Source organism: Callorhinchus milii, unplaced genomic scaffold (genome assembly GCF_018977255.1).
Source record: "Callorhinchus milii isolate IMCB2004 unplaced genomic scaffold, IMCB_Cmil_1.0 Scaffold9, whole genome shotgun sequence".
Taxonomy (NCBI): Eukaryota; Metazoa; Chordata; class Chondrichthyes; order Chimaeriformes; family Callorhinchidae; genus Callorhinchus; species Callorhinchus milii.
Genome location: NW_024704750.1, coordinates 20,942,350 through 20,957,940, shown reverse-complemented (window position 1 = coordinate 20,957,940; position 15,591 = coordinate 20,942,350). Strand labels below are relative to the sequence as shown.

The window sequence follows — 15,591 nt, the reverse complement described above, 5'->3', positions numbered from 1 at the left end:
GTTGGAAGATCCCATTGCAGTACCTGAAGCAGAGGTTAGAAAAATTGTGCATGTGCCCACATAACATACAAGTTATTAGGCAGAAAACAGTCAAAAGTGTTTAAAAAATGAAATGGTGAAAAGTCATAAATCACTAAACCCAATCAGTCTGTCATCTGATAGGAGTGGTCCATTATGTGGACAGGGTCTCAATTAGATTTTAGACTTATTGTTCAAACCAGGTACTTGTTTTGTTGAGGATAATAATCCCTCCCCCAAAAATGTGGTCACCCAATCTACGACTATTTGTGGTACACTGCAGGGCGCTATATCAAATACAAGAATTAATATTATTATGCTAACTCTCAAAGTTAACATCAGTAAACTCTTAGTGCACTAAGTCAGTTCATCCTTACACTCTAGGGTCCCTAGACCTTGACTCTTGCCAGCCTATGCTTAGTACCATATGGAATTAGGTAAGAAGAATACATCTCTCCAGGGAGCGAGTGCCTATTCCATTCCAGACACAGTAATCTCCATGTGTAGGTGGGATGCATAGAAGCCTCAGTCTAGTTTGGATACGTGTAAACATGGTGATGTGTTTCTGTATGTGTTGGACACCCGCTTGACCAAGAATTAGCTGATGTATTTTTATTTTGAAATGTTTAAAGTTTAATAATACTTAAATTCTGCTTCTGCTGTTATGAAATCTAATAGATAAATGAATTTAATAAAGCAATCCATCAATCAACTAACAACCAGGTTCCTACTTATTGCTAAGTAAGAGTGTGACGGGGAGGTGGGGAGAGGCAGCTGTGCAGAACCCCTCGATTTTGGACTCGATGAGGTCCAGCATCTCCTCGCAGTTGGAGATGGAGGAAAGGATGGGTGAGGCGTGAAAGGGTGGGCAAAGGAGTCGGTTTGTGATGGAGGAGAGAAGCCCGAGGTTTAGTGCCCCCATTTTACATGAAAATTCCAAGCACCTTCAAGAAGCTAATCCTGCACTGACAGCAAAACTAAACCTGACAATTATAGAGCTATCAGCCTAACCTCAATCACTGGAAAATGATGGTGACAATCATCAGAAATGAAGTGGAAGATTATCGATATAGAATAATCTAATAATTGCCAGCCAACATGGGTTCAGAAACAGTAAGTCTTTTCCGATCAATTTCATTGAGATTTTTTGAGGAAAGCCCAAATTGACTATGGGAAGCCATATGATACAGTCTATCTAGACTTCCAGAAGTTTGCCTAAGACTATCCAGAGCAAGACATGGATGTGGATTCAGAAATGGCTGAAGTGAAGGAAAGAGAGGGTCTTTGTTAGAGTAGCAAAGACACAACAGGGAGAGGTATTAAGGATCCATACTGGGACCCCCAATTCCTCGTATGTATTAATGACTTGGATTCCTAGATCCAGGGTAAGACAGTTTCATTTACAACTGACATCAAGTTGGGGCAAATGGAATAAGAAGAAGCAGAAAAGGTCCTACAAAGAGGGTTTGATAGGGTAGCATATGGGCTGAGAACTGGCAAATGAAGGTTAATGCAGATAAATGCTCGGTACTGTCATGGAGCTGTTATTTATACCCAATCTCCCAATGACTAAAGTGTTTTTTCGAGTCACGGTGAGAAAACCAGAATTCTTTATATTAATAAAACAATTCAAAAATATTTCAATCAAACTATTTATTGGCGACAAGCGCACAAATGACGACATCCCAAAACACATGTTGAGCCGGGTGGGCAAGTTGATCAACTTCTTATAAGAAATCCATCCAAGGTACAGCTGCACCCACCTGGATCAAACACCCAGCGTTTATTCCTTTGGTCACGTGCTCTGCCATTCAAAAAGCGTGGAAATAATTGAGACAGTGAGGTCCATGGAGACAAGATAGCAATATTCTTACCTCCTATGGGGTGGGGGGGCCCTGACCAGGGTCTGCCATTGGAGAGACCCCAGACCCCACCTACACCTCCAGTGTAGAGTGCCACCCAAAACATTCCCCTGAGCCATGACATCACCACTCGGCAAACTCATGGCCTCACAACCGAGAGTGTGCGAGTGGTGGCCGACCGCACAGAGCAAGTGAGAGAGAACGGCAGCCCTCAAGACCTCCTGGGCCTGACCTTCACCTGGGCACATCTGCTGCTGGCCCAACAGGAGCATGAAGAACACTGGCTGAGCCAGCCTCCCCAGGGCTCGATTCCCACTGTCACAAGACGACATATAGCAACCAAGAATTGGAAACACAAGCACTCCATAAATGGGATTGAACTTGCCAACAGGAAACCTAGACATCTAGCAGTGTTAGCTGACTCTTTGCTCACTTTGTCAAACAGTGTGAAGCAGCAATGAACAAGGCAACTGGATGCCAGACTATATTTCTAATTCAATTGAGTTCAGTTGTGGAGTCCTGTAGCTCAGTGATTAGAGCACTCGCCTCGCAAGCGAGAGACCTGGGTTTGATTCCCGGCAGGGTGAAATGTTGGAAGATTCCTTACTCCACATGCCTCTGTTTTTCTAGCAGTAAGTAGGAACCCAGTTGTGAGTCGATTGGCGGATCGCTTATCCAAGGGTAATAATTCCTTAAAAAATTTATAATAATAATTTGATCACACAATCCATGACTGTTTGTGGGACTTTGCTGTGTGCAATTGGCTGCGCATTTTGCCCACAAAATATAGTCAATTCACTTTACAGGGTATTCTGTGAAGCGCTTTGAGACAACCTCAAAGACGTGATAAGGTCCTATATCAATAGCAAGGATTATTATTGTTAGTTTCCCAGATGTCATTCTCAGGCTGTACATTGCTCTGGTCACGCCACAACTTGAATACTGCAGACAGTTCTGGTCACTGGAACTCTTTCCAGGGGCGATAGGAGATGGAGGTCGGTTGGGTGGCAGTGGGGAGAGGGATTGAGGAGTTAAGGGAGTTGAAGTAATGGCCCAAAATGGCTTCATTGGTGTTAGTGAGGCACTGGGTGAATGTAGATGACACCCAACTCTATCTCTTTATGCCCTTACCCTTGGCACCAGGACCATGGCTGTTCTGATTGTCTACCCGTCAGACATCAAGCTCTGGGTGAGCTGTTACTCACTTGGGAAAAACAGCTATTTCTCCTCATCTCCTGAGAGGGCCTGTTCACCTCAGGGTAAGACATTAAACCAGGATCACATGGGGTTATTGGAAACAGCATACAACACAGTTCAAAGCAATACTGACAATGCAATACCTTTATTCCATTCACACCATATAAATAGTTGAGTGATATGATTGGGCGAGTCAGGAAGATATCATCAATTTCAAGGTTTAAGAATAATAAAAGCACCTGAGTACAAATATCTTCAAAGAGAAATATCTTCAAATTAGTAGAACAGAGCTTGAACTTCACATTATACACAGGTAATAATGGGTTTAACAGAAAGCAGGTATTGTACACCCTCAAGCTGGATTTAATGTTGCCCCCAGGGAAAGCAGGCATGTTACATATAATAATAATCCTTGCATTTGATATAGCGTCTTATCAGGATTTCGAGACATCTCAAAGCACTTCACAGAATATACTGTAAAGTCAATTGACTGTATAGTTTGTGGGCGAAACGCGGCAGCAGGGAACCACAAACAGTTGTGGATTGAGTGACCACATTTTTTTTAATGGGATTATTACCCCCAGAAAAGCGATCCCCCAATCGACGAACAAGCAGGTTCCTATCTATTGCTAGGTAAACAGAGGTGTGGAGTAAGGAAACTTGCCCAACCATTCTGCCCCACCCGGGAAACAAACCCAGGTCCTCTCACTTGAGAGGCGAATGGTCTAACCACTAAGTTACAGGACTCCAAACAAGAGAAGCTTTGACTAAACAAGAGAAGCTGTGAATGTCCTTTCATGAAGGATTAGATCAAACATTAGATGCCTTGGGACATTCTCCCGACAGGATAGGCGCTGCATAAATGTGAATTTGTATTGTATTCTATTGAGACTGAATGAGTGTCTTATGAGTCATGTTAAATGACGAAAACAATTCTCTTCCTCAACACCAGCTACTGATCTTCATCACTTTGACCTTTTTTAGTTATTTTGTACACATTGATGCCTTCACTGCCCTTTTTATGGACAACCTGACAGTTGAAATGTTGAGGTAACATCTCCTCGTGGAAAACATTGTACTCATTTCTTGGCCGCAATTCTGTACAAATGTAGGCTGTGGTTCCTGGGTTGCTGAGATGTCGGAGTGTATTCAAGAGCGAGGGATAGGAGGAAGTAGCATACACGATATCCGAGCCCAGGATGATATCATAATCTGAGGGAAAACTGCTTGGATCTTCTTCCCAGTAAAGGGTAAAGACTTTTGCACGGTCTTTGCAGGAAGGAGGGACGTTGACAGAAATGTTGTGTTTTATTTGATTCAAAGCGAAAGATCTGTCTGTGAAGGTCACGTCTCCACCTGAGGAAAAGAGAAAACGCTGTATTTATGATTTTCACTGAACAATGATCTAATTCTGCCCCCAGAGAACACGAGATTAGAACCCGCACTAAACTCCGTACCTCCATTACCCCATCCTTGTCAAACTCCATTACTCCCTGTCACAGAGCGGATTGAATTCAAGATCCTCAATGCCGTATTTAAATCCCTCCATCCCCTATCTCTCCAACCTGCTCCCTCCCTGCACCATTTCCCACTGCCCCTTGACTCGCCATTGGGTTCCGCCATTGTTAGACACTCTGAGACGCCGTCCGGCATGAAGGGCATTATATAAATCCGGTAGCTGTCTCCCCAAACCTCAGAGTTTTCTCATCAGCTATTGGATGGACATCTGCCTTTACTGTGGTGGGAGGCCCTTTACAGGGCAAGTTGTGATGTGCCAGCCACCTTGGTGTTCTCGAGGTCCAAGTCCAATGCTATGCAACAGACTTACTCAACACCAGCTGCTTAATCCAGGTCATTTGCCGCAAATCCACCTCACTGTTTGATCCTGGACTTCACAAATGAACCGAAGGAAGCCTCTCCACTGTATTTCCTGGAGTTCGGAAGCATAAAGGAGGACTGTTTGCACACAGGTCTTGTATGACACAACCTTTACCTGCATTGAGACCTTGCTGTCCTTGAAGAGAGGTTATAATCATGCCAAATATGTGTAACTGGCATCCTCTACATATGCATGCGCTTTCATATCGCTCACATTTTCTCTCACATCAGTAGTAAGATATTTTTGTTGATTGAACCTCACAACTCACCAAGGAGAACTGCTAAGATGCCCACAATCCCACTGCCTGAGCCCAGCTCAATCACCTTCTTCCCAGCGAAAGATATCTTTTCTCTCTCAAAGTACTCACAGAGAACGAGAGCCTGAAAAAGACACAGACAATCACGTTATAAATGACTCATTTGGAAACAGACACAAAACACAGCACCTCGATAATCATTACATTTGACATAGCACCTTTCATGCCAAGAGGACGTCTCAAATCTTCACAGTGACTTTGTATTTTATCGGTTAACGAATTTGCATACAGCAAGGTCCTACAAACAGCCAAGGAGGGAGCGACCAATTTTATTTCAGTGATTGTAGGCCTGCACACCGAGACAAACTCCATTCTCTTTTCAAATCGTTCCATGGTATCTTTAACAACAACAAAATTACATTTGTATAGCGCCTTTCACAATGGGAGGACGTCCCAAGGCGCTGGACAGACAGAGTTACGGACCTGAGCTGAGGGTCAGGGTGGTGGAGGGGAGAGGGCGGGGGGGAAGCAAGGAGATCGAAAGCATGGTCGAAGAGGAGGGTCTTGAGGTGGCGAGGGAGGGGGCGAGATGGAGTGACTGCGGGATGTAGTTCCAGAGGGTGGGTGCAGAGTTCACTGATAGTGGGGCGAGCAAGGCGGGAGACGTGAAGCAGGCCGGAGCCCACTGAAGGCAGGTATCCACCTGAACTTCGGTTTAACCACTTCCATCAATTGGAGGTGCTGCTGCTTACCTCTCTGCAAACAATCAAGAGATGACAGCACTGCACAGCCTGGCTCATTGGCAGGATTTGGGGGACCAGCCCAGTCACTGGAGCAGGAACTGTTCCCAATCAGCTCCAAGCCAAAGCCAAGGGTGGTCCTGAAGGCACAAGCAGCAGGAACCTGGACAGATTCTCATTGGCAAGCTGTGTGGTTTTAGCTGGTTAAACTCCAACAGTTAGGTCGGGGTAACAGCCGGAGTGTAACCAGCTAAAACCAATTCAGAGGAAGAGATTGATAGGTGATGCTTTCAGGAACTCGGACTCCAGGTAAGGCATTCCAGCAGCTGTCATCCCAAGTCTTACAGATTCCTCATCACCAGGTGGATACCTGCCTTCAGCGTGGTGGGAGGATCTTTACAGGACAGCTTGTGATGTGCCGCCACTTGATGTTCTTGAGGTCCAAGTCCAATGCACCAGCATCAGTTTAATCCATGTTCATGGGGCTTGAACTGACAACCTTCTGGCTTGGAGATGAAGGTTCTACTAACTAAGCCAGGCTGACAATTAAATGTTATTTCTCTTGTACTGAAATCACTTTAACTCATTCAATATTTTTACAGAAATTCCATGAAATGTTATTTTACTTCACGTTTATTCTGAATTCACATTAAATTTTATTTCACTCAACATTTTTGTGAAGGTTTGTAAAAAGTTGTAAAGAGGCAATTTCAAGACAAGCACCAGTTTTTCTTTGCCCAGAGGGTAATTAACTACAAGAACAATAACAGCAGCAGTAAAATTACATTTATAAAGCACCTTTCATGTTGGGAAGACATCCCAAGGCGCTGGACAGGCAGAGTTATGGACCCGAGCTGGGGGTTGGGATCGGGGAGGGTGGAGGGCAGGGGGGGAAGCAGGGAGATTGAAAGCACGATCGAAGAGGAGGGTCTTGAGATGGGTCTTGAAGGAGGGAAGAGAGGGGGCGAGGCAAAGGGACTGTGGGATGGAGTTCCAGAGGGTGGGGGCAGAGTGGCGGAAGGCACACCCGCTAATAGTGGAACGAGCAAGGCAAGGGATGTGAAGCTGGCCAAGGCCCGCTGAACAGAGGGAGTGAACAAGATGGTAGCGGGTTAGGGGATCACAGAGGTAGGGGGCGCAAGACGGTGGAGGGCTTTGAAGGTGAGGACCAGGATCTTGAACTGTATCCTCTGTGTGATTGGAAGCAATGGAGTTGGGCACGGATGGGGGAGATAGGGTCGCAGCGCCTAGTGAGGGAGAGGACATGGACTTCAGAGTTCTGAATGATCTGCAGCCTGTGGAGGAAGGAGTTGGGGAGGTCGACAAGAAATGAGTTCGAATAATCGAGCTTTGCTGTAATGAAAGCATATATGGTGGTTTCAGTGGTCTGCAGAGTGAGACAGGGGCGGAGCCTGGCAATGTTGTGGAGGTGGGGGAAGGCAGAGCGGGTCATGGCGCAGATGTGGGGTAGAAAGGATAGTTGAGGGTCAAACAAGACCCCAAGGTTCCAGACTGCCTTAGTAAGGTGGAGTGTGCAACCATGGATGGTGATGCTGTCAGCGCCTGAGGTGAGGAGTCGCTGACGGGAACCAATCAAGAGAGCCTCGGTCTTGTTGACTGAAGTAAGTTGGCTCTCATCCAGGACTTGATGTCCGATAGACATTCTGTCAGGACATCAGTGGTCTTGGAGTCAAGGGTGGAGGCAGAGAGAGAGAGTTGGGTGTCTTCTGCAAACATGTGGAAGTTGACCCCACGTCTGTGGATGATGTCACCAAGAGGGAGCATATAGATATTGAACTAGTGTAATATACTAAGTATATCATGTCAAATGCTTTGGGATGTCCTCCCAATGTGAAAGGTGGTGTATCAAATGTCAGGATTATTATTTGATTACTGTCATTATTTGTATCAGAACAGTATACTTACAGATTTCCAGACATGAGCGCCCAGATAATCGGCTTTATCCAGAAAAATTGTCAAAGTGTGGCCGCAAAAGTCATATCGCTTCCAAGATCGGAAATCGCCTGAACCCATTCCATCCTGGGTTGAGACATCGCAGAAATAGCATGGCTTGTTCTCACCACTCATTCTGGTGTCTGATCTGTCTCTGCCAAGGAAGAACAACCTGTTATATCACCATCTCAGACCACTATTTCATCTCCCTTCATCCCTTTAATCCCACTCCCTGCAAACCAACCCACTTCTATCTCCTACCAACCCCTGTGGAAAAAAATATATTCCACTCCCTATCTGCCACCTTAGAATCATCCGAAGTCCTGCGTCTCTGGTCCTCCTTTCATAACAACCTTACTTGCTCAGTAACTCCTCCACAACTCCCTTTCTGCTATTCTTGACACTCTTGCCCCGTCACCTCCTGCACCGCCTTCTAACACCCACACGTCCCCCGGTATACCAGCCACCTCCCTCAAATCCCAGGTGTGTACCATTGAATACATCTGGCTCAAATCCAATCTGAAGGTCCACTGCCAGATCTAGTTGGACCGTGTCAAAATCTACTGATCTGCTCTTGCCTCAGCTAAACCTGGTCCCAATGGGATGCCGAGAGAAGTAAGGGTGGAAATAGCGGAGGCTCTGGCCACGATCTTTCAATCCTCCTTGTATATGGAAGTGGTGCCAGAGGACCGGAAGGATTCCAAATGTTACACCCCTGTTCAAAAAAGGGGAGAGGGATAAACATGGTAACTACATGCCAGTCGGCCTAACATCAGTGGTAGGGAAACTTCTAGAGACCATTATCCAAGACAAAATTAATTTTCACTTGAAAAAAACATGGGTTAATAAATGACAACCAACACAGCTGTTAAAGGCAAATTGTTAAAGACAAATTGTGTCTAACTAACTTGATTGAGTTCTTCAATAAAGTAACGGAGAAGAATGATGAAGGTAGTGCAATTGATGTTGTGTATATGGACTTTCAGAAGGTGTTTGTTAAAATCTCACATAATAGACTTGTTAGAAAAATTGAAGCCCTTGGGATTAAAGGAACAGTGGCAGCATAGATTCGAAATTGGCTGAGAGACAGAAAGCAGAGGGTAGTGGTGAATGGTTGTTTTTCAGACTGGAGAGAGGTATACAGTGGTGTCCCCCAAGGTCAGTATTAGAACCAATTTTATTTCAGGGATTGTTGGCCAAAACACCGGGAGAAACTCCATTCTCTTTTCAAATAGTGCCAAGGGATCTTTAACGTCCACCTGAACAGGCAGATGGGACCTCAGTTTAACTAGTTCCATCAGTTGGAGGTGCAGAGTTTAAGCAGCGGAGTTCACCCCACATTCGTGCTATAACCCGTTCTGCTTTCCCCCACCTCTGCAACATTGCCCACCACCACCACTATCTATCCTCTCAGGCTGCTGAAACCATCGTCCACATTTTCATTATGTTCAGGCTTGACTATGGGCTAACTCACTACTCGCCGAGCTTCCCTAGTCTTCCCTCCACATGCAGAGGTTATTCAGAACTCTGCAGCTCGTGTCCTCTCCTGGACTGAGCTTTGTGTGCCGACCACCCCCATCCTCACCCACCTTGCAGTTATATAGCGCCCTTCACACGGGGCAGCATTCTGGAGCGCTTAACAGTGGTGGCGCCCAACACCAAGTGGGGAGAAGGGAGGAGGTGACCATAAGCATGGTTGAACAGGAAAGCCTTCAGTCATAATCTAAAAGGGAATGAGGGGGCAAGGCAGAAGGATTGAAGGAGAGAATTCCAAAGCTTTGGGGTGTAATGGTTGGAGGCCACAGCCAGCCAAGCGAAGGCAGCGGGTAGTGGAGTGGGGAGAACTCCACTACCACTAGCAGTCAAAGAGGTAGGAAGGTGCCAGGGCTTGAAAGCAGAAGGTTGTCTGAATCTTTATGGAAAAAGGTTGTTAGTTTAGAAATTACCGAAGATGTAAAACTCACTCAGTGACTTCCAGTGATGTGATCCTGCGGTGGTCTTGAAGTATATTCAGTTTGTTGTTCTTCACAATGAAACAAAACTCACTCAAAAATCGGTCTGAGCAAGTCCTCAGCCTTTAAATCTGCAAACTCTCATAAGAATTCATTCCTTTTCTGTTAGCTGGGTATCGCGAGACCCCTATAAAAAAAGCATTTTAAGACAATAGTCTTTTAAGGAGTGTATCGCTAGTGTGGAGCTGAATGTTCTGTGATATTCAAAAGGTTCCCAAATAAGTCCCCAACGTTCAAACCTTCAGAATGCTACAGTTTGCTTCAATGAAGCAGAATGTGTTTGAACTGTTGGCACAGAAAATATGCCTCTCCTCTCACCTCATACTTCGTGGCCCTGTCCTTGATTAGTTCAGATCCTACCTCTCACACCATGTCCAGTTTGTCTCCAGGAACGGCTTCTCCTCCAGCTCCGCACGACTTTGTGCGGCGTTCCTCAGGGCTCTGTCCTTGGTCCCCTCCTCTTCAACATCCACATGCTTCCTCTTGATTACATCATCTGCAGACATGGGGTCAATTTTCACATGTATGAAGGTGACACCCAACTCTATCTGCCTCCACCCTCGACTCTATGACCACCTTTGTCCGGACAGAATGTCTGTCAGACGTCAAGTCCAGGATGAGAGTTAACTTTCTCCATTTGAATGTTAACAAGACCGAGGCTTTCCTGATTGGCTCCCATCAGCGTCTCCACACCTCAGGCACTGACAGTCCAGTCCAGAACCTTGGTTTTGTTTGACCCTCAACTGTCCTTTTTTCCCCACATCCGTGCCATGATCTACTCTGCCTCCCTCCACCTCCGCAACATCGCATGGCTCCCTCACTGCCTCACACCTCAGGCTGCCAAAATCCTCATCCACACACTTTATTGCACCTAGGCTCGACTACACAACCTCCCTGCTTGTTGGCCTCCCCAACTCTTCCCTCCACAAGCTGCAGATCATCCAGAACTCTGTAGCTCATGTGCTCTTCCACACGAGGCTCAGTGACGCCATCATCTCCACCCTCGCCCGGCTCCACTGGCTTCCCATCCCCCAGAGGGGACTGGTGGTCATCAAGTCATCTTGATCTTCTTGAGGCGTCTTCAGCACCAGCTGTTTTATGCAGTTCTTCACCAAGGTGAGGCAGATAGTTTATGAGCAGGAGAAGACTGAGGATAGAGCTCTACACGTGGCGGTGCTGGGGCAGGAGGCACATTGTGAAGGAGACAAAATAAATTTGCTGATACAAGTGAAAGTGCCACCAGAATAGAACAGTGCTTGGAGATCGAGCAGAGGAGAGAGCTGGTGCAGAAGGTTAGAGTGGTCGGTTTACAACAACAACGTGCATTACACAGCGCCCTTTCAGTGCCCACAAAACACACACTCAACCCACTTTTCAGAATAACTGTGAAGCGCTTTGAGACGTCTCGACAAGGTGATAAGGCGCTAAATTAAACACAAGGCTTATTGTTATAATTGCTGAACTCTGGTTCGTGACTCTTTAAGTGTCTCGGGTTCTCCTGATCTGAATGGTAATAAGATGTTCTTTAACACTCTGCACATGTTCCTGTTCATAATACGAAATGTTCAAAGCTTTGCAACATCGCACGGCGAAACTAAAACGTTTCCACTCATTCTTTGTTGCTTTTAAAGCCCATTTATTATTATTTCTTCCTCCCCTCTCCCCACGTTTATCGTCCATCTGAAGGCCTTTGTTTATGGCCGGGGGGGGGGACATCAAAACTAAACTAAACCCCCAGCTCCATCGCAACATCCTTCCACTCAGCAGGAATCAGCCCGATGCACATCCCCACCCTGCCCACACCTGACCAGCGGACTTTCAGCCTGTCTGCCCCACTCCCTGAACCTCCATCCTGGGAGTCACTATTGCAGATGAATATTTAAAAGATAGTGTCTTCCTTTATGTAAACCTTCAATGATTTAGACCACAGGCAGAATCTGATTTGGAGTGTTGTTAGATTTGGGGCAGACACCCATTGCTTATAGCTGAGGAGGTGCCGGGGCTGGCACTGATGTTGAATATTGACCAGTGAGATAGTGCACAATTCCTCCCTCTGGTAGGGCCAGAATTTTAAACTTACAGCTTAGTAAATCCTGGGAAGTGCTTTGAGATGTTTAACAACAAATGACACTTGTATAGCACCCTTCATGTCCCAGGGCGCTGGACAATCAGGGGTTTGAGACCCAAGCTGAGAGTTGGGGTCAGGAGGGGTGGAGGGCAGGGGGGGTGCGGGCGGGAGTGGCTGAAGGCACAATCGAAGAGGAAGGTCTTTAGACAGGTCTTGAAGGATGCAAGAGAGGAGGTGAGGCAGAGGGATTGCGGGATGGAGTTCCAGAGTGTGGGGGCAGAGATGCTGAATGCCCGATCATCAATGGTGGGGCGGAAAGTGCAGGGGACCTGCAGCAGGCTGGTGTCGGCCGAGCGGAAGGAGCGGACAGGCTTACATGGGGTTAGGTCCAGAGGTAAAGTACAATTACAATACAAAATTACATAGGTAGTGGGACGCAAGCCCATTGAGGACTTTGAAGATGAGAACAAGATGTTTGAACTCGATTTCCTGAGGGATAGGGAGCCATTGAGGCCGGGCAACAATGAGGGTGATTAGTTTGCGATGTTTAAAACAGCATGATAAGGTGCTCTATCAAATAAGATTTATTTTACCAAATTAGAGGATATTTTGTTTTTATTATTGTGACGCTCGGACATTTGATATTTAAGATTAAGCACTCTAATGGTTTGTGCTGGTGCAAGGTGAACAGGAGATGTTATCATCCCAGGTGTATTGTCAGCCAGTTTCTTAGAGGCCACAGAAACTCCGACTCTGCACGTGAAGGACATTATAAAGCAGGATTGTTGGCTTATTTGGTGTCCTCTGCCAGAACAGTGGTGCGAGGCTGGATATCAACGGTTCATAAAAAAAATGTACAGCCCTGAAAGAGGCCATTCAATGCTGAGAGCCCCGACCGGAGCAGGGAGAAGAGGAGGGCAGGGACGCCTATTCCGCCGATGGGACCATCTTCTGCTGCGCTCTCCACTTCAGCACCAGATCAGCCAAGGCCTTCACTTCCAGCAGCACCGACACCTCACTGGTTGCCAGCCCCTCCTGAGCACAAACAGACAGCGCTTTACAACAGCAACAACTTAAAAATTTGCATTAGTGCCCTCGAGCGCTTAATAGATGACTGGCTTAACCCCAAGGCAGGAGGGGAGGTGACCAGCCAAAGAGCAATGTCTTCAGGCACAATTTGAATACGGGCAGGTAGGGGGCAAGACAGAGGGATTAAACTTTCAACCTGTTCACTTTTCGTTCTCCCCGCGCCCCTACACTGATGTACAGGAACACTGGACAGGTAGCAGATGGACTGTGTGCACATGACTGGCCTCCATTATAGAAAAGACACCAGAGCCAAGGAGAACAAATGAGAAGTGCCAGCAGTGAGAACAAAAGAGTAGGATTAGGGTAGTGGGGAGCGAGCACCAGCATAGACACGATGGGGAGAGCAGGGAATGGGATTAGAGTAGAGATGTTAAATATATCGTGTGGTGCCCCCCTCTAACTGAGGATTCTATGTGTCCCTCCCTTTAAGTAGAAGCGAAAGGACATATTGTGAATACCCACCACATGTTCTGTTTTCTGTTGTATCTGAGAAGCCATTGACAAGGCCTTCAGATGGGATTCCACCTCCTCAATCACTGATGTCATCATGGGCAGGATCTCCACAACATACCTGGGCAGGAAGCAGATACACAGTCACCCACTGCCCACAGGGGCGGGCTGGAGGTGAAACATCGGGCGGTGAAAGGTGACAATATTGATAGCCCAGAGCATGGCAGCCTGGCTCGATTGAATGTTAGCATTGGAATCACACTGTAAGCTGACACTCCAATGCAGTGCTGGGGGTGGTGGGGGGTATATTGCCAGAGATGCCGTCCTTTGGATGAGACATTAAACCGAGGATACGTCTGCCTGTTCAGGTGGATGTTAAAGATTCCGCAGTGTTGTTTGAAAAGAGAAGGGAGTTTCTCTCTCGCTGATGTCCGGGCCAACAATAAAATTGGTCGCTTGCTCCATGGCTGCTTGTGGGACATTGTTAAATTACAAATACACAGTCATCCACTTCATAGTAAATCCAGTGAAGCGGTCTGAGGCGTCTCCCCCACCCCCCACGACATGAAAGGCGCTATAACAAATGCAACAACAATTATTATTAATTTGCACCTCTGGGGCATCAGCCTGGATTATGATGTTAAAACTCAATGTGGAGCTTGAACTCTCCCTACACCTAGAGCTCCTCCTCACTGTCAGGCCAAAGCCTCCCCCCCCACCCCAGAGCGCTGACCTGTGGTAAGGGGCTTCCACAGGCAGACTCTGGCCACACAGTGGCCGCACCAGCCGCTGCCTCAGCTCTACCTCCTGCCGCAGCACAGCCTCCAGGTGACGGTTCATCCTCTGAAGCTCATCCCGTTTCATAGCTGCACACAACAAAGATACTGATTAAAGAGCAGTCATTCCTCGCCTCGCTCACCTTTACTGACCTCTAATAGCTGTAAACCACTGTGCAACTATAATAAAGCAATAGTCTATGCAGTGTGACCACACCTCCCCCCACCCCCGCAGGGTGACACCGCCCCCCGCAGGGAGACACCGCCCCCCGCAGGGTGACCCCCACCCCCATTGTGAAAACCCCCGCCATGTGACCCCCCCACAGTGTGACTCACTGAGACAAGAGGGGTGAGTGATCAGAGCCGTGGCCTCCTGTAGCTCCAGCACCTGTGTCTCTAGTGACATCTGCCAAACAGAGAACCAGAGAAACCTCAGAGTTAGGCTATGTCACCGCCACTGCCCACCCCCCGNCCCCCCCCCCGAACCACAGGGCTGTAGCTGGCATTCACTTGTCCCCCTGGCGGTGGCTGAAGATGGCAGTTACTCGCTCCCCCTCCCTCCAGGGGTTGTAGCTGCCGTTACCTGCTCGATCCTCGCCCGGGTGCTGGAAGCTGCGTCCATAAATCTGAAGCGTTGGACGAAGGGAACGGAGCCCTCACAGTCTCCGTGGCTCACAGCCAACGTACTCTGAAACAAACCGTTTACCAACAATGACAATCCCTGCAGCCGACACAGCGCCGCATCACAGCTTCGAGACGTCTCGAAGCGCTTCACAGGATAGACTGTAAAGTGAATCCGCTGTATATTTTGTGACGAGAAAACCTCCCTCCCCGCCCACTGCCCACACCGAGGCCTGGGGGGGGGGGGGCAACCCCCCGGGGGAGGGGGGGCTTTCTCTCCACACACACACCCCCCCACCCCGATGCTTTCTCTCTCTCTTTCTCTCCCTCCTCCATCCCACCCTCTCGGGGGCTGTCCCTCCACCCCTATCCCGTCCACCAGGGGCTCGCTCCCCCCCCCCCCATCCCGCCCCGGGGTTCACTCCTATCCCCCCCCCCACCCGGGGGTCTCTCTCTCTCCCTCGGGGGCTGTCCGGTACCTGTGACAGGGTTCCTGATGTCAGGCTCCGCTGCAGGAAGGCGGCGGCCGGATTCTGGGCCCCCGGAGCCCAAGGGTTGACGGCCTCCATGGCCGCCGGGCGCGCCACAGCCCGTCTGTCACTGTGTGTGTGTGTGTGTGTGTGTCCCCGTGTTTCGACGTCACTCGGGAAGCATGTGATGACGTCAGGCG

At 47.9% G+C, this 15,591-nt stretch overlaps 2 protein-coding genes across 3 annotated transcripts; both read right to left on the bottom strand.

The window, feature by feature from the left end:
• Positions 1 to 3,810: 3,810 nt before the first annotated feature.
• On the bottom strand, positions 3,811 to 10,306 carry LOC103186803 (EEF1A lysine methyltransferase 3). Of its 2 annotated transcripts, XM_007906040.2 has the most exons (5): positions 10,278 to 10,304; positions 9,870 to 10,044; positions 7,879 to 8,059; positions 5,225 to 5,336; positions 3,811 to 4,433 (listed from the first exon to the last, which is right to left on the bottom strand). In XM_007906040.2, the coding sequence occupies exons 3-5, from the start codon at positions 8,038 to 8,040 to the stop codon at positions 4,030 to 4,032; spliced, it is 678 nt and encodes a 225-aa protein (XP_007904231.1). In that variant the 5' UTR covers positions 8,041 to 8,059; positions 9,870 to 10,044; positions 10,278 to 10,304; the 3' UTR covers positions 3,811 to 4,029. The 2 variants fall into 2 exon arrangements, with proteins under 2 accessions (XP_007904231.1, XP_007904229.1); XM_007906038.2 differs by having other exon boundaries at positions 9,870 to 10,306.
• A 2,276-nt stretch (positions 10,307 to 12,582) lies between these two features.
• On the bottom strand, positions 12,583 to 15,562 carry haus2 (HAUS augmin like complex subunit 2). The gene is made up of 6 exons (XM_042338165.1): positions 15,401 to 15,562; positions 14,884 to 14,988; positions 14,637 to 14,706; positions 14,258 to 14,390; positions 13,537 to 13,645; positions 12,583 to 13,020 (listed from the first exon to the last, which is right to left on the bottom strand). The coding sequence occupies exons 1-6, from the start codon at positions 15,488 to 15,490 to the stop codon at positions 12,913 to 12,915; spliced, it is 615 nt and encodes a 204-aa protein (XP_042194099.1). The 5' UTR covers positions 15,491 to 15,562; the 3' UTR covers positions 12,583 to 12,912.
• Positions 15,563 to 15,591: the final 29 nt, after the last annotated feature.